Source organism: Stegostoma tigrinum, chromosome 4, assembly GCF_030684315.1.
Source record: "Stegostoma tigrinum isolate sSteTig4 chromosome 4, sSteTig4.hap1, whole genome shotgun sequence".
NCBI classification, from domain to species: Eukaryota; Metazoa; Chordata; class Chondrichthyes; order Orectolobiformes; family Stegostomatidae; genus Stegostoma; species Stegostoma tigrinum.
Window position 1 is genome coordinate 43,658,059 of NC_081357.1, and position 19,168 is coordinate 43,677,226.

Here is a 19,168-nt window from a genome sequence, read left to right on the forward strand (position 1 = left end):
CTGCCTCTGCTTGTGCACAGTACTGTAAACCTGAGGGTGACAGCCTGTAATGGAGGATACTCTATATCTTAAATAGCAATGTGACTAGGAAGTAAGTAAACAAACTAGGAGCCACAGAATGCAGAGGCATGTGATTTATATGTCTCGCTACACACAAGGCAAGCTGGCAGAATCTTGCAAATCTGAGGTGGCCTTGAGCTCCATAAATGTTGAAGGACTGAGTGGTAGCCAGGTTGGTGGTGGTTTGCTGACTTGTGTGGATAAAAGGCTGAGTAGTTTAGTGGCTGTGGAGTATGTAAAGACATTTTGGTGAGACAAGCAGCCAGTCGGTGAGCTGCAGCCACCAAGTACCTGCTCCAGTTTATATGTTGAGGATTTGTTGTCTAATTTCTCGATGAAGGGAAGAATTAGGATTGGAATATGAATAGGTCAATTGGAGAGTATTAATGAGTTGCAAATGGATGGAAATCAGGTAATTGCTGCTTAATGGTCAGATTCTGAAGCTGCAATTTAGGTTGAAGGGAAAGATTTTTTGATGTCGATATTTTGATTTTTTCATGATCTCTGTGATTTTCCACCTTTCTTATCATTGCTGTTGGTTAACAGAACAGCAAAACTCATTTCAATCTTTTTATTACTAATTCATTAAGAAAATGAATGATCTTCACTGATAATATATTAAGTCTTTTCCCACACTTTTGATGTTTTTACTAGGAAAAGTGGGACAACTTTAGATTTCCACTGGACACAAAGGAAAAATGGTAAAGATTTGTAACAAACTATTTGTTGCTTCAATCATGTTCATTTTGTACTGAAAAAGGTAATTGTTAACAAAAAACACAAAACGTACACATATCAATTCTGTGCCAAATTGCAGTAAGAGTTTCAATAGCTTTCTTTAGCTGACGTTTAAACCTAAAACAGAATAATATTGCTAATAGCTTAATAAAACGTGAGCATATGATGTTTGGAAACGTTCATTTGTCTATACATATTATAAGCTTCTGAAAAGTAAATCTTCAATTATGAGAAAGTACATTTTAATTAGGTTGCACATTTTAAAAAGTTGATTTTTTTCCTTCAAATTTGGATGGATTTGGCTAAACAGAACCTGAAACTGCCATTTAATTGAAATAAAATCAAATTGATATTATGTATAAAATTGCTTTAAATGAATGAAGGTAGAAAGTGCACTTGATGGATTTGATATAAATGGACCTTTCTTTTCACCACTTTGAGCTCTAATTTGATTGGTTTAAAGACAGTTCAGATAAATTGTGCTATCACCATAGAATTGAGTGTATTAGGTAAATTAGAACATGAATATTAAAAACAAAGATCTTCTTCATCAAACACCAGAAACAATAAGTTACTTTAACTTCAAACACAAATACTAACATAAACATGAGATAACACAGACATTAATTTAAAAATAAACAAAAGAACAGTGAATGTTGGAAATCTAAAACGAAAACAGAAATTGTTAGAGAAATTCAGCAGGTTAGGCAGCGCCTGTGGCCAGAAAGCACATTTAATGTTGCGGGTCCAGTGACCTGTTCTGAAGAAGGGTCACTGGACCTGAAATGTGAACTTTGCTTTCTCTCCACAGATGCTGCCAGATCAACTGAGTTTCTCCAGCAATTTCTGCTTTTCTAACAAACATTAACTTGGTCTGATAAAAATGCTTATTTAAATAATACATTTAAAATAGGCAATAATTTTATTCTGATAACAAAGGCTTATCTAAATATAATACATATTGTTCTCATTTAATAAATTCACAGCTGATTTGAGCACAATACATAATAAACAAACTTTCCTTCAATTATCTAAATTAAAATAATCAACCCCACTCAAGAATTAACTTAATGTTTTTGGTAGTGTCGCTCAAATTGTTCTGCGAGAAAACATTTACTTCTTTTGGTACTGTTAGAGTTCACCTTTATCAAAGTGGTGTGGAATTGCAAATCAGTGCACATTTTCGTAGATTACAGAAAATTATTGCAACTTATTCTACAAACATAATAGACAAGTCCTTTTCCTTCTTTCACCTTGTTATTTTTACAAAGCGTGTTTTGCTTTCTTAAGGAGCTGTTCTAGTCCTGCTCAAAAGCATCATTAATTCCTCCCATTGTGTAGTGGTCTTTAACAGCTTTCTTTGTTTTCTTTCTTGTGATGCCGGAATCAGTTTTAAATTCACTTTCAGTGACTATTAAATTGGATGTAGAAGCTGTCTCACTCAACAACTGAGCTGCTGCTTTCTGCTTTTTCTTCTTTTTCTTCTTCTTCTGCGGTGTCCTAGAAAAGTAAGGGCATATTACTTACTAAGGCTTGGAGATTTAAGCTATAAGGTACAATTTGGTTTGAGAACACATTAATCTCAGTAAAAATAACATAAGATTTGGGTACTTCATATTGTTAACCAATAAAAGGCAACTCCCCTCATGTCATGGAGGAAAAGTATTCTTGGTGGTGTGGTACTGAATGATGCAGATAGAAAAGTTACATGGTTTTTTCCTTTTTGATCATGTTTGTCTTGAAATGGGGTAGCACTGTGGAGTTTATAATTGGTTCCCGTGTCTCCAAACTAAAGTGAGAAATTGTCTTTCAAAAGTAAAAAAAAATAGGTTTTAATGACACCTGTTGAAAAGTACGTGGTGGACTGAAGAAAAGCTTAAGCTGCAGCTGTACAAAACTCTGGTGCGGCTGCACTTGGAGTATTGTGTACAGTTCTGGTCACCGCATTATAAGAAGGATGTGGAAGCTTTGGAAAGGGTGCAGAGGAGATTTACTAGGATGTTGCCTGGTATGGAGGGAAGGTCTTACGAGGAAAAGCTGAGGGACTTGAGGCTGTTTTTATTAGAGAGAAGAAGGTTGAGAAGTGACTTATTTGAAACATATAAAATAATCAGAGGGTTAGATAGGGTGGATAGGGAGAGCCTTTTTCCTAGGATGGTGACAGTGAGCACGAGGGGGCATAGATTTAAATTGAGGGGGTGAAAGATATAGGACAGATGTCAGAGGTAGTTTCTTTACTCAGAGAGTAGTAAGGGAATGGAACGCTTTGCCTGCAATGGTCATAGATTCGCCAACTTTAGGTACATTTAAGTCGTCATTGGATAAGCACATGGGCGTACGTGGAATAGCGTAGGTTAGATGGGTTTCAGATCGGTATGACAGGTCGGCACAACATCGAGGGCCGAAGGGCCTGTACTGTGCTGTAATGTTCTATGTTCTAACCATGGTTTCACTGCAAAAAAATAGCCACTTGTTATTTTTAATATACACATTCACGGGATATGGATATTGTTAGCTAAGCCACCATTTATTGCCCACTCTCAATTTCACTGAGGGCAGTTAATGGTCAATCACATTGTTGTGGATCTAGAGTCACATGTAGGCCAGACCTGATAAGGAGGGCGGCTTCCCTTAGTAATGAACGTTAAGTCTTATATTAAAGCACCACAGGAACTGTAACCGGCGATTAAATGTGGATTCAGGGCCAGTGTTTTAACCATGAGAAGAGGAGAATGAGACAGAACACTTGGACGGCAAAATATAAAAACAAATAAATGGCAGCTTTCTGTCTCAGAAAAGACGATAGATTTCACCACACTGGCACAAATTGCGTTAAACCCATCCACTGTATTCCTTCTGCCTGAGGGTCTTCTCTAGGGATAAGCCTTGACAACATTTATGAAGGTTCTGGGCTGCCCAAAAATCAGGGTAACCAGGTTAATTAATTGTTCTTTTTCATTTTAGTTTTAATGTTTTTAGCTGTATTTAAGTTTCTCATGTAGATGTGACAGCAAAATTATATAGTGATCATTAAATTATTTGTTTTAAAACTCAACATATCATGGCTAATATATTTCTCAACCCCTATTCCCCTGCCTTCTCCCCAGAGACATTGATCCCCTTAACTAATCAGTAACTCATCTATCTTTGCCTTAATACACGCAAATGACTTGGCCTGCATAACCTTCTGTGGCATTGAGTTCCACTGTTTCACCATCCTCGCGCTGAAGAAATTCCCTCTCATCTAAGTTCTAAAGGGTCATCCTCTGATTATATGCCCTCGGGTTTCAGTCCCTCATACCAGTGAAAACATCTTCACCACATTCCCTTGATCCAAGCTTCTCGGTATTCTGTAAGTTCCAATGAGATTCCCCCTCATCCTTCTAAACTCCACTGAGTACAGATTCAGCAACCTCAACCGCTCCGCGTACAACAAGCCCTTTATCCCAGGGATCAGTCTTGTAAACTTCCTTTAGGGCCCCCTCCAATGCCAGCACATCCTTCCTTTGATACGGGGCCCGAAGCTGCTCGTAATATTCCAAATGCAGTCTGATCAGAGCCTTATACAGCCTCAGCAGTACATACCTGTATTCTATCCCTCTCAAAATGAATGCTAACATTGCATTTATTTTCCTAACTGCCACTGAACACGCACGTTAACCTTCACAGAATCTTGAACTAGGACTCCATAGTCCTTTTGTGGTTCAGATTTCCAAAGCTATTCCACATTTGGAAAATAGTCTGCTTCTTTTCTTCCTGCCAAGTGCACAACCTCACACTTTCCCACATTGTATTCCATTTGCAGACTTCTTTGCCCACTTTCCTCATATGTCCAAGCACTTCTTCAGCCATTCCACCTCTTCACACTGCCTGTCTCTCCAACTATCTGTATGTCATCTGCAAAGTTAGCAACAGTGCCTTCAGTTCTTTCATCCAGATCGTTAATGTATATTATGAATGGCTGAGATCCCAAAACAGACCCCTGCAGAACTCCACTAGTCACCAGCTGCCATCTTGTAACAGACTCCTTTATCCCCACTATCTGACTTCTGCCAGTCAGCCAATCCTCTATCCATGCCAGTAACTTGCCACTAACACCATGGGCTCTTAGCTAGCCTTCTGTGCAGCAACTTGTCAAAGGCCTTCTGGAAATCCAAACAGATCATGCCCAGTGGCTCTGCTTTATTTAACTTGCATGTTACCTCCTCAAAGAATTCTAACAGCTACGTCTGGCATGACCTCCTCTTGTTGAAACTGTACTGACTCCACCGTATTTTACTGTGCACTTCCAAGTACTCTGCAAACTCATTCTTAATAATGGAAACTAAAATCTTAGGTTGGTCTAAGTGACTTATAGTTTCCCACCTTCCATCTCTCTCCCTTAAACACGTGTGTTACATTCGGTATAGTTCCAGAGGCCTGGAAAATGGCTGACACCTGAACGATGACAACCAATGCTTTTCAATTTCCTCAGCTTCCTCCTTCAAAGGCCTGGGGTGCAGTTGAGCTGATGCGGGTGGTTCATTCACCTTCAGACTTTTCAGCTTCCTTGACGCCCTCTCCTTAGTGATAGCTGCTACATTCACCTCTGCCCTGACTCTCAAAGTTCTGGTATGCTGCTGGTGTCTTCCACAGTGAAGACTGTTGCAAAGTACCTATTCAGTTCCTCTGCCATTACTTTGTTCCTCATTACTACTTCACCAGTCTTATTTTCCAGTGGTCTAAAGGCATGCCCCCTGCCTCTCTCTCTCTTACCTTTTAAGTATCTCCTAAAACTCTCACAATCTTCTTTTATATTACTAGCTACCTCACCCTCATAATTCATCTTCTCCCCTCTTATTGCTTCTTTAGTTATTCTCTGCTGGAGTTTAAAGGCTTCCCACTAATCTTCACTACATTGTGCACTTTCTCTATTGCTTTTATGCTGTCCCTGACTTCCCTTTTAGATGTTCAGCACAATCTCCAATCCCCTCCTAGTGTGTTTCCTTGGGATGAATTTCTGTTGTTTCCCAAACTACCTCCAGAAACTCCTGCCATTGCTACTCCACCATTTTCTCTGCTAGGCTTCCCTTCCAAATAACTCTGGTCAGCTCCTCCCTAAAACTGCTGACTCGAAATAAAATCCTCACAGCTACCATTCTTCTTATGAATCAGTGATGCTGAGAACTGTACAACACAAAAGCTTAATGTAAAGTAAATTTAACATTGCCTACTTAGTCACTCCCGAATGTTTTTCTTTACAGTAGAAACTGCCACTGAACATCAATAATTTGTGCAACTTCATGCTTTTAATTTCATTGATCCAATAGGAACTGTATTAACTGTTACAATTTAAGGAACAATCTTTTATCCAATTGTGGCAATGGTATGTAGAACATAGATCATATCTGTAGATTCAAAATCTCATATAATTGACCCAAAAGTAGTAAATCATACACGAAAAAAGCAGTAATGGGCCTTAGTTGAGAAGAAAAAGTGGTCCTGTTGGAGTTAGCTTGGAGGAAGATAGCGTCATTAGAATAGATAGAGAAATGGGGAGAATGGAAGTAGAATGTAAGGAGGTGAAAGTGGGTAGGTTTGTAATGGGCACTGGTGGAGAGCCTCCAAAATGGAAACAGTGAAGCAAGGAAGGGAAGGAAGGATCAGAGATGGGCCAGGTGAAGGTGACAGAATGATGAAAATTAGAAGCAAAACTTGTGAATTTATTCAATTCAGGACAACAGTAGGAAGTAGCATCAAAGACATCATCAATGTATCCAGGAAAGAACTGTATGTGTTGTCCCAACTAAGACTGGAACAATGAATGTTCCAGGCACCCCGCAGGCATAACTGAGACCCATACCTCTGCATAACATTAGTACATCAACTGTGGTAATGTACAGTTGCTGTGAACTTAACTCAATAGTTCATATGTTTTTATGGGGTAGCTTTATCACAGTCGGCAGAAAGTGGAAAACTGTTAGTGGCTTCAGGTTTCAAGTGATGTAATTCTTGTTAACATTACTTGCAAAACATTGTAAAAAAAGTTAGATGATAAAAACAAGGGTCATTAAAAAAATTTGATGGCTGAATGATTGCTATATCCAATATACTCCATTTCTGATAGGGTTCCCACCAATAATCTCTCAAAAGCCAACTCTGCAATCTCCAAGGCATCAGGGAAGATACCAAGCTGACCAGGACCTATCTTTGCATAAAGGGAACTGAATGCTCTTGGGAAACTCTTTCCTGCTTTAAGAAATAAAGGCAGAGGACCAAGGCAATGTGCTACGTTACACGGAACATCTAAAAGACAGCTGTCTTTTGTGCCACTCCTTATTGTGAATATGATTAGTAATCTTCTTCATCCATATTATTTTCCATACTTGCAGAATCCAGCCACCCTCATACCATGAGATAAGAATGTTCCGGACTGTAGGCATCTCAAGGGGTCCTGTCAATAGCAAGTGAAAATATTCAAGTACTGATGAAGGGAAAAATCTGAAATGTTTTTGAAGAAGGGTCCCGAACCTAAACATCAGCTTTCCTGCTCCTCTGACACTGACTGGCCTGCTGTATCTTCCAGCTTCACACTATGAAATGTTAACATGTTGCTTCCCTTTGGACCGATTGGGCCCTGAGTGTTGCCAATAAAGATATGGTTCTCATCGATCAAACCTTGGCCTGTATTCAGACGGTGGCTTGAGTCCGGCTGATATCAGACCTATAGCATATCGCTCAGATTGTTTCCATGCTACGAATGACTTTCTTCTAATTTTTAAATAATTCAAGGAAACACTGTCAGCATTTCTTAGTAAAACTGAAAGCCCTTAAGATTTGATGTGTGTCGATTGAACTAGTGTTACTTACAGTTTCACAGGTGATTCTGTATCTGTGTCATGCTCCGAGATCAACTTGAGTTCCCCAGACTTGCTGATGACTGCTGACATCTGTAGGAGAACAAAATTAGCAGAAGATTTAAGAAATAAAGTGGTAGGGGGTTAGGCGGGGGGATGGGGAGGGGCTCTGGTGCTTTGTCTCGATGTATATGCAAAGCCACAGGCTTCCTGTACTTGGAATGCATGCAGCTTGTTTGAAAATGTTTAACCTGTCTGCCCTGATCTATTTACCCATGTGTGGTTACAATCTGCAGACTAACAGGAAAAAAAACACAAGCCTCATACTATTCCCATGATACAGAGATACCACTTTACATACTGAGACAAAACCAAAATAGTATGGAGAGCTGCTAGATACACCTGGGATCATATTTGTGTGTGTGTGTGTGTGTGTGTGTGTGTGTGTGTGTGTGTGTGTGTGTGTGTGTGTGTGTGTGTGTGAGAGAGAGAGAGAGAGAGAGAGAGAGAGATACAGCAAAGATCAGGGCTGAAAGACTGGAAACTTTTAGAAACCAGCAAAGGATGAATTATCAAATACGTTTTAATTTTTTCCTACTTTTCAAAATTTCCCAAAATCTTAAAGGGTTTCAGCAGTTGGGAATGTTGCAAATATGATTTCCCTATTCAAGGAACGAGAGAGGGAGAAAGCCTGAAATGCCCACCCTACCACAGAACCAGCAAGGTCAAGAGCGCTTTGTGTAGACTTGCTACCTGCAGCTTATCACATGCCGGAAATATATGCCAGATATGAAAATGGAGGGTGCGAATTCCAAAATCTGGTCTTGCCTGCCATTTTGAAGCTCTTGTGCCTCTATTTTAACAGGAAAGGAGATGTGAAAATTCAGGCAAAAGAGACTGCAAATGGATGTCGACAGATTAAGCATTAGCAAGTTGGCAAATTCTCTGGAAATGGACAGGTAAGTTGAAACAATTGTTTAGGCGGCTTTTAGGATCCTTGGATTTTTAATAGAGGCATTCAGTACTAAAACAAGGAAGTGATGCTCCATCTCTGCAGTTCTACTCTAGAGTATTGTATTCAGTTCTGGGCACCTTGTTTAAGGATGGATGTTAAAGCTGTGGAAAGACGGCAAAGGAGATTTACTGGAATGGCCCTCGGAATGAGGGATTTTAGATACAAGGAAAGATGAGAAATTAGGTTTATTCTCCCTGCAGCAGAGAAAATTAGGAGGGGACCTCATGGAGGTGTTCAAAATTGTTCATAAGAATAAATTTGACACGGTAAAGAAGGATATTTGACTTTTCTCCGTCTTTCCTCCCTCCTCTTGGCCTTGGACACCTGGATTTTGACTCGTGGCCTCTGAAATGGGGTTGGTGGAGATGTCAGCAGCTGGAACGGGGATGCCAGTGACCAGGAGCCCTGTGTGGAGAGGGGGTAGCAACCTGGTGCAGGAGCGTGGCAGCAGCCGGTGGTCAAACCAGATGGAGGTCCCTGCAGACAGAAACTGTGATGTTTGTCTTTTTAACTTTGCTTTTTGTTTTTCTGACCTATAGTAATACTGTGCATAGCTGAAACGTAACTTTTTTCTTCATTTCTCTATTCTGTAACTAATGATTGTACCTGGGTACCTTTGTACCTAAGATGGCGCTGTAAGTGGCAACTTGTAAACTGTTCACTGTACTAATTTCAGTACATGTGAAAATAAAGCTAATTCAATAGAAATCACTAGTTGGTATGTCAGTAACTGGTGTGGAGGGGGGGAGGAAATCGCAATTTCAAGATGTCAGCAAGACAGCGAGGAATGAGATGAGGAGAAATTCTTTACTCGGAGTTGTTAGGATTTGGAATGTGCTGGCTGGGAGAATGGTGGAGGAAATTCCATATAATGTTTTAAAAGAGACTTTGTTAAATATGTTTGTAAGTGATTATATTTAGAGGGCTTCAGAGATAGGACTGGAGAATGGGACTAGCTGGGTATTTCCTTCGGGATTCGGTACAGACATGATGGGCTGATTAGCCTCCTTGTGTACTGTAAAATTCTATGATTGTATTTTGCAGATGTCTGGATGTCTACTGTTTAGCATATCATCACAGTGATTGAATAAGGAAGATCGCAGATTTGTTAAAGGCAAATTGAATACAAAAGCAAAGATGTAATGTAAAACATTTACAAATCTCTAGTCAGACAATGGCTGGAGTGCTGTTTACAATTCTGGGCATCACGCATAGCAAAGCTGTGAGGTTCACCATGAACCTATCAAGAATGAGCATGTACAGTTTTATGAAGAGACTGAAGAAGGTAAGATGGTTCGTAAAGTGCAAGAGTACATCAAATAGAGGTACTACAGTCATGAGTGGGCCTTGATTGAGAAAACAGGGAGAAAATTATTTCCTTTGGCCTGAGGAGTAAACAGCTGAGGCCTGGACAGTAATGATGAACAGCATTGATGCACGCATTATGAAGAATTGCTCATTATATCTTGTCCACCTTTTGTTGTTGTACATAGTTTACATTTTTTGATTTGCCATACTGTAACAAATAAGTTGAACTTATGTTGCTAAACAATAAATGCATTGGAAAAATACTTGGTTGCTTTGGCAGCAGTTTCCAAACCAGCAGCATCTACCATTTAGAAAAAATGCAAGTGCGGCAGGTGAATGGAATACTACTTGAAAATGTTTTCCCCATGTCCCATATTAGCTTAGAATTGTTTCACTGTTCCTTCAGTGTTGCTGGGTCAAAAAGTTGAAATTACTCTTCTAACTAAACTGAGTGTACCTGCATCACAGGGACTACAACAATTCAAAATGTAAGCTCACCACCACTGTCTCAGGAGCAATTGGAAGGAGCAAGAAGTGATCATGTTGTCAATTACAGCTCACTTCCCAATATAAGGAAAAAGTACACAAATATTATATATCAGCACAACTAAATTGTAAAAAAAAAGGTGAATATGCTGCATAGAAAAACACAATGATGCCTGTTAATTAAACAGGCTATCATAAGTAACACTGAGCAATCAAGGAAAGTACGGAAATGTGGCAGGACACGTTTGAGAAGAACAGAATGAAAAGTCAAAGCACATATAATGCACTCAAGTCATATCCCTGGTAAAGAAAGACATTGCATAAATTCTGGGAACAAGTATCAGACTGATAGCTCATTTGGTACTGACATCAAATATAAAGAAGGGTTTCATATAGGAAAGGAAATCAATTACAGAATGAAGCAGAAAAAACATAAAGATCTGAAAAGGTGGCAGCGCAGCTTCATAGAATAGCACAACACAGGAAGGGGTTATTCAGTCCATTAAACCTGTTCTTTCAACCAATTTGTCCCGCTCCTGCCTTTTTCTGAGAGCTCAGTAAATTTTTCAGCTTCAATCTAATTTAGTTAATTTTGTTTTAAGTTTACCAATTATTTTGGCTGTGATCACCTTTTCAGCCAGTAACTGCCAGATCACAATACGCTGTGTACAAACGTTTCTCCTTCTTTCACCTTTGGCTCTTTTTCCAATGGCCTTAAATTTATGTCTTTTGCCATTAGACGTAGCTTCTCATGATTCTATGAAAAGCCCTCAATATTTTGAACACCTCTACTAAACTGATGCCTCACAGTTTTGCTCCAAGAAGGACCAGGCCAACCCCTCTATAGTGTTGATCTAACTGAGGCCCACAACCCTGGTCTCATTCCAACATTTTTTTTGTATGTTCTCTACCCATAGTGATATCATGATTGAAGTGTAGTGGCTGAAAGGTATGGAGCGGATATGTTGACTAGAGTGGAGAAACATGATGAGCAGCAACATCTATGTCTGCTCCTATACAATAACTTCTTACTCATTGGCCCATTGAGGCCCTGAAGTGACCAAATATGAACCTCATCCCATCTCGCCATCACTGATATACCACCATTCCTGGTTAAGTTACTGGGCTTGAAGAGCTGCTGGCTACCTGATTAGTGAACAGCTCTCGGAGGCACGGTGTTCATCTTCAAAAGCCTGGAAAGTTCAATGTCAAAGACATAAATTGGATTTTATCCTTTTGGGGGCCCACTAAATAGGTGTGGCTAAGTTGTCACCAGCCTCCTGACCAGTGACTGAGACATTGCTGCTGTCATTAAATTCAGCCCCGGATGTGTTGTCACAGGAGAAGGGTAGCAATCTCAAAGTAAGTTACCCAGTACATTTTCCAGTGGCTACTTTAACAATGACTCTGAAAGAAACAGTTCCTGTTTTCCACTCATCTTCTTGATTCAGAAATCATGTAGGAAGGCTTTAGCGATGGGAGAATCAGTTAAACAAAAATCTGTCTCCACTGAAAGGTTAGAACATCAAAGATGTTTCGCAGAGACAGTAAGAACTGTCAATGCTGGAGTCCGAGATAACACAGCACGGGACTGCAGGAACACAGCAGGCCAGGTGGCATCAGACAAACAGGAAAGCTGTTGATCAGCTTTAGGATAGGAACCTAATGATACAACTCCAATGGTTAATACTGTAATCGGTGCAACTGTATTCACCTTCAGAGATGATTAGCATTGTCCACTCCTTATAATTGATTATTTTACGTTAACCTTGTCATTTACAATCACATAATAATCATTTAGTAATTAAAAATGTCATAAAAAGCCAAAATAAACTTGGAAATATACTTCAGAATTTCATCATTGAGCAGCAATAACCTACTTATTGTACATGCACGAGAATGAAAACATAAATTATAATGATAAAACAAAGAACTGCAGATGCTGGAGGTTTGAAACAAAAGCAGAGATTGCTGGTGAAACTCAACAGGTTTGGCAGCACCTGTGGTGAGAAAGCAGATTTAACGTTCCGAGTCGAATGACTCTTCATCAGAACGTAATTTATTGTTTGATTACCTTCACAGCACAGGCTCAATGATGTAGAACAGAGAGTTCCAGAACTTTAAAGCAATGAGAACATGAAGTGAATCCTTCAAATGGGAACCCAAGACCATTCTAGCATTAAGAAATTGTTCCAGGTACTATTATGATCCTAGCTGATGTTATAATTAAAAAAAGTCGGATCCCAGATTGAAGTCTGTCTTGACAAATCATATTTTGATTTTATTTAATGGGATGGTCTTTCACTGAAATACAAGCATGATATACTGCAGATTTAGTTCTAACAATAAAAGTAAAGGATATAAAATCTAATAAACCAAACTATTTACATACGATGCAATTGGAAGATTTTAAAACACACAATAAGAATACAATATTATATCTAGCCCAATAGCATCCCTTTACAGTATTCAAATGTAGTGCTAATTCCTTCCTCTACTACATCTGTAGGTTTGTTTTAATTGCTGCTTTCAATCCCACTCTTTAGAGTCTGATAGCCTCTTCTTTCAATATATATATACACTGAGTTTCAATATTCTCACCGTTGAGTAATTCCTTCAGGATTCTAACTGTACGTGTGGTTTGGAACTTGCAAACTTAAAAAGAAATTTACATTGGGGTTACCCATTTCTAACTTTTCTGAACTAAATTCTAACTTCAAGAGAACTTCCAACATCAGCCAGCACAAACCGCAAACTGAAACTGAAAGGTTTTTAAGCAATGGATGTTTCCCATTAATAAACAAAAAAAAAATCAAACAATCTCTGTGTCTTCAAATAAAAATCAGACTAATGCTCTTGGATTCATGTAAAACTCTTCTAACGCTTACAAATTCCCATTAACACTCTAGCAATTCTGTCTCAAACCGTTAAAACCTAAAAGCTCCAGAAATACTGACAAGTTAATCATTAAACCTCCCATACTCACAGACCAAAACCTAATGAAACTCATTCAAAATCTCAATCTAAACTCAAATATTAAAATATATATAGAAATCATTGACCTTATGCACAGATCAACCTTGATCATGTTGAAAGGTGGAACAGGCTCAAAGGCCAAATCGTCTATTCCTGGTCTTATGTGCTTTGTGGCATTCAAATAGAAAACCAGTTCTGGTAAGGAGCAGTGCATAAAGGAACATTGATTTCACATTTAGTTTAATGTTTGGAAAGTGACAGGCTACAAACATACAATTTCTCTGGAAACTCTGCTCCCTAACAATACTGTTCAAATGGGAATCAGATTTATAAAGTGTAGGGTTTGTTTTTAATCATGCCACCTATCTATATTACTGAATACATCAAACCTTATATCTTACTTTCTATTTGGTGATTATAGACAATACAGATAATAGAAAAGCAGGAAATTCCCTCCAATCAGTCCGAAATGAAGCTAGCGTTGGACCAAGCCAACTTACTCAGGCTCAACATCCTTATTCTTGATTATTCTTTTATGTCCGTGCTATGAAGTCTACAAGACACAAAACCAAACTGGGGTGGCTATTTCCTCTCCCTGCTGTGGCAAGAAAGGTGGGAAGATACAGAGAGAATAAAAGAAATCAGAATCTTGACATCAGAAAGATTTTTGTCAATTTCCTCTCAAGCTTTAAATGGCTTCTTCAGAATTTTTCCACTGAGCAGCAATAACCATATTACTATGAATTTGTATCTTATTAAAACCCAAAACTGCCATTTCCTGAGAAATGAAACAGCACAAATTCCAGACAAGTAAACCAGAGTGGGTATTAAGAGGTAGCAACTTGTTATGCACCTGTCATTACGCACATGCTTGATTAGAAAGTCCCTGCCTACTGCATTACCAGCACCTTCAACTCTTCACCTCTACAAGCCGCCTCAAAGCATCATCATACCTGCTCTTAGATCAGCTCAGATGCTATTTTAGGCTTTCAACACTTTACTCTGGAGTACCTATTAAATGCATGCCAAGTCACTGTACACACTGGGGCACATACACATTTTGCATCTATGCAGGATTCATCTTAAGCTCTTGATTTACTTAGTGTTCGTTCACTTTCTGCTTACATGGAGGCTGCCAGCCTTAGTGCTGGATCATACTGTTTTCTTTGTATACAGGGTCTTCAATGCTCGGTTGCTAACCCTTGTGCCTTTCATTGCTTTTAGCACGGAGGGAGAGACATTTTTCATTGTGGGGAGGCACTGAACACTTAATGGCAAGGACATGTCATTATGTAGTATCATGTTATGTCAATGTCACACCTGCAGCAAGTGCCAACAACTTACGCGATAAACAATACATAGGTGTGATGTCGACACACACTGAAATGATCGTTGTAAAAACCTACTTGGGTTCAGTAACAACTTTTAGGGAAGGAAACAACCTGGTCTGGTCTTCATAAAACTCCAGACCAATAGAAATATGGTTGACTTTTAACTGCTCTCTGAAATGGCCAGCAAGCCACTCAAATGTAACAACAACTAAAAGAAACGAAACAGACGGATTAGCTGAAATTTACTAAGACACCAAAAATGGCAATGGCAAACTGCCCTGTGAACCATGCAAGATCCTGCTCACTAACATCTGGGGGCTAGTATAAAAATTAGGAAAGCTGTCTCACAGACTAGTCAAGCAACAGTCTGACATCCGAACATGGCAAGAATTGCAGATGTTGGAGTCAGAGTCAATACAGCATGAAGCTGGAGGAACTCAGCAGGTAAAGCAGCATCGAGGAGCAGAAAAGTCGACATTTCGAGCCTATACCCTTCATCAGGACATTGTCATACTCAGTGAATCAACAGACAATGTCCCAGACAATATCATCACCATCTCTTGGTAATCAACAGACAATGTCCCAGACAATATCATCACCATCTCTTGGTATGTCTTTGCCCACCAGATGGGCAGACTAAGCAGAGGTGGCAGTATAGTGGCATACAGTCTGGAGCGAGTTACCCTATGAGTCTTAATCATTGGACTCTGGACCCTATTATGTTTCAAAGCATCAGGTCAATCCTGGGTGAGGAAAACCCCTGATTATTAAAACATAACCCTCTCCTTTGGCTAATAACTCAGTCCTCCTATTTATGGAACAGCACTTGGAAGAAACACGGATGTTGGCGAGTACGTAGAATATACTCTGGGAGGGAGACCTGAATGTCTTAGCAGCACCATTACTGAATGTGCTGGTTGGGTCCTAAAGGACACACTAAAGGACACAGTTGCTAGACTGGGTTTGTGGCAGGGAACTAACAAAAGGGAAAAACATACTTGAACTCGGCCTCACAATTTGCCTGTCACAGATTCATCTCTCCCTGACCATGTCTGTGACAATGACTACTACACAGTTCTACTGGAGTCATTGGTGCGTTTCACATTGAGAATATGCTCCATTGTGTTGTGCAGCATTGTCACTGTGCTAAATAGGGTAGATTTTGAACAGTTCTAGAAAATCAACATTGGCATCCTTGAGGTGTTCAGAGTCATCAGCAGCACAACACAATCTGCAAACTCATGGCTCAGTGAATTCCTCATTGTACTATTACCAAAACTGTCTGTAGTTACCAGGGATATGCAGGCTAGGTGGGTTAGCTATGGTAGATGCAGGGTTACAGTGATGGAGAGGGGGTCTGGATCTGGGTGGGATGCTTTTCAGAGGGTCAGTGCAGACTTGATGGATCAAATGGCCTCTTTCCATACTACAGGGATTCCAAGATTCTATGATTCTATTACCGTCAAGACAGGGATCAACCCTATTCAATGAGGACTGCATAAGAGCATATCATGAGTAGCATCAGGCAGACCTGAAAGAATGAAGTGTCAACCTGGAGAAGTTATCAATCAGGACTACTTGCATGCCAATCAGCATAAACTGCAAGTGTCAGAGAGAACAAAGTGATTCCACAACCTGATCTAAACTCTGTAGTCCTACCATATCTTGTCGTGAATTAAGATTCCACAAACATCTCTATCCTAAATAATGGAGGAGCATAGCACTTTGGTGCGAAAGGCATTTTCAAACATTTACAGACAGAATTGCCACGTGGATGACCATTTTGGTGTCCTCCAGGGGTCCCCAACACCACAGATGACTGTAGTCAGTCAATTTGATTAATTCCACATGATATCAGTAAATGGTTAGAGGTACAGGGTATTGCAAAAAATTTTAGGTTCTGACAAAATTCTGGCAATAGTCCTTGAGACTTGTGCTCCAGAAATTTGCATGTCCCATGCTAAATTTTTCCAGAATAGTTACAACATTGGTATTAACCTAACAACACGGAAATTACTCAGTTATGACTTATAAATAAGTAGCAGAACAAATTCAACCCAAGCAACTGCCCCCTCAGTCTACTCGCAATCATCAGTAAAGTGATGGAAGGTGTTAGCAATAGTGCTATCAAGCAGCACATGCTTAGTAATAACCTACTCACTAACACTCACTCAGGCCTCCACTTGGGCCATTCAGATCCAGACCTCATCCCAGCTTTAGTTCAAACATCAACAAAAGAGCTGAATTCCAGAGGCGAAATGAGAGTACAGTCCTTGACATTAATGCAATTGACTGTGTGTGGCACCGTGGAGCCCTAACAACACTAAAATCAGTGGGAATTAGGGGGCAAAATCTCCACCTGTTGGAGACATATCTGGCATAAGAGCAAACGGTTCTATTTACTGGAGGTCAGTCATCTTTGCCAGAGATTCTCAGGGTAGTGGCTTAAACCAAACCACATTTAGCCGTATTAGTGGCCTTCCCTCCGTTATAAGGTCAGAAGTGGAGAAGCTGAAAGATGATTGCATAATGTTTAGCACCATTCATGGCTCCTCAGATACTGAAGCGGTTCATACTCAAGGGCAGCAAGCCCTGGAGAAGATAGAAATTTGGGTGACTAGTAGCAAGTAACATTTGTGCCACATAACTGTAATGCAATGACTATCTCTAATTACACAGAATCTAAATATTGCCTCTTGACATTCAATGCATGCCCCTGGGGCAGGAGGGACTTGAACTCCGACTTCTGACTTAGAGATAGGGACACTACCACTGTACCACAACAGCCCTACTGGTCTTGATATAAAACTGCTGAACTTAATAATGAGCTAGTGGACTAACTGAAATCGAGTGCCTGATTGAAAAATGAAGTACCGCGCAAAGTTGGACTGGGAGGAAATTAGTTCCGAGATCCTAATTCTTGATCTCATTATTTTCAGACAGTTGGTACTGGTAATGAGTCTGCTGTCTCCATTAGCAACTTCCTGTCCCATTTTTTGATTCTTAACCATATTTCACCACCTGCAGCCTTGTACAGCATTCCTTTTGCCACTTAAAACGCTTGCATTTTTACCTGATCACAGATCATCCTTCCTGCTTCTCCCTCTCCCCCACCCTTTACCTGATTTGAAAACTCTTACGTCTCTAATATTTGCTGTGACGAAATTGCCATCACTGGCTCTGCTCAGGTGTTATTACCTGGGTAGGAGTTGGAGATTTCACTTCTGTCTCTCCATCTTTATATACAGCCATAGGACTGATGATTTGTTGATGCTGCTCTGTTTCTTCAGGTATTCCTGTCAAAATGGTACATACTTACATGATAATTAAGTTCCTCTTTTGAAAAAGTGAATAGTAAAAAAAACAGAATCTTCTGTTATCTGTTACAGACATATGAGTAAATGAGGAAGGGTAAAAGCCAACTTACTTTCATTAGCCACATAATTTGCTGGAAAGTAGCCCTGTTTTCCATTGGCCAGGCGACCAAACCACCAGCTCGCATTATCTTTGTACAGCACTTGGATAATGTCATAACGTTGGATGGTTAGCTCATCTGATCGATTTGCTGTGTAGTCATAAAGAGCTACGACCTACGGGAGAGATAAGGCCGCCACAGTTTTATCACAACTATGCCACAGAGAGAAACCCCTAAGACTAACTTCCTCCTGCAGCAGGGCAGCTGAAACCAAAGCTGCAGTATGGTAAGACTTGAGGCTGTCTAAGAGTTTTGATGATGGGATCAGAAGTGGTGGGAACATAGCAGGAGTTATGAGATAAAGCACTGTGGGATTCAAGAGATAGTTAAACCATTCCACACTGCTAAGATTAGTTTACAACAGCTGCTGTTGTAATAATGTTCTTACCAAACAATGATTGTAACTTCATCTGCACATATTGAGAATCTTAACACCAAGACTCTTAAGCCTGAAACCAACCTGCAGTTTTACTACTGAGCATTTTTACATAATGCCACAGACATTTAAAATGAGAAACCATATTTTCAAATTTAAAAACATGATAGAGAAAAAGCTGTTGTAATATCTTGGAACAGATGTCGTCATTTTCCAATGTTGCTATTCAAATAGCTATAATCAAAATATAACAAGTTAACTCTTTGACGATTAGTCTTACAAAATTTAAAAGAATCTTTCTTTAGCTTTGTCACATAATAATATAAACTTTTGTCACTTTACAGATTTATCCAACTTTGCTCATAGGTATGATTTTATTGCAGCTGTGATAGGCTAAAAAAAACAAGTGTACATTGAAAGCTGCAAATGCATTCAGTGCTGAAAAGGTTAATTTCCAATCACAAACTGATACATTTTGGAAAGTCTGAGTGGGAGTTTTTTTTAACTGCTATTAATATCTTGCAAAGATGAGTGATGTGGCAGCTGTACATTAAATTATTGATGTGA

The 19,168-nt window shown here is 39.6% G+C and overlaps 1 protein-coding gene across 3 annotated transcripts in view; it reads right to left on the reverse strand.

Moving 5' to 3' along the window:
* Positions 1-678: 678 nt before the first annotated feature.
* ahi1 (Abelson helper integration site 1) overlaps positions 679-19,168 on the reverse strand; it is a 249,179-nt gene continuing 230,689 nt past the window's right edge. For all 3 annotated transcript variants that reach the window (XM_048531564.2, XM_048531565.2, XM_048531563.2), the window contains 4 exons: positions 18,178-18,340; positions 17,949-18,046; positions 7,648-7,727; positions 679-2,298 (listed from right to left, as the gene is read on the reverse strand). In XM_048531564.2, the coding sequence (XP_048387521.1) occupies positions 2,097-2,298; positions 7,648-7,727; positions 17,949-18,046; positions 18,178-18,340 (543 nt within the window). In that variant the 3' untranslated portion in view covers positions 679-2,096. The remainder of the gene's footprint in view (positions 2,299-7,647; positions 7,728-17,948; positions 18,047-18,177; positions 18,341-19,168) is intronic.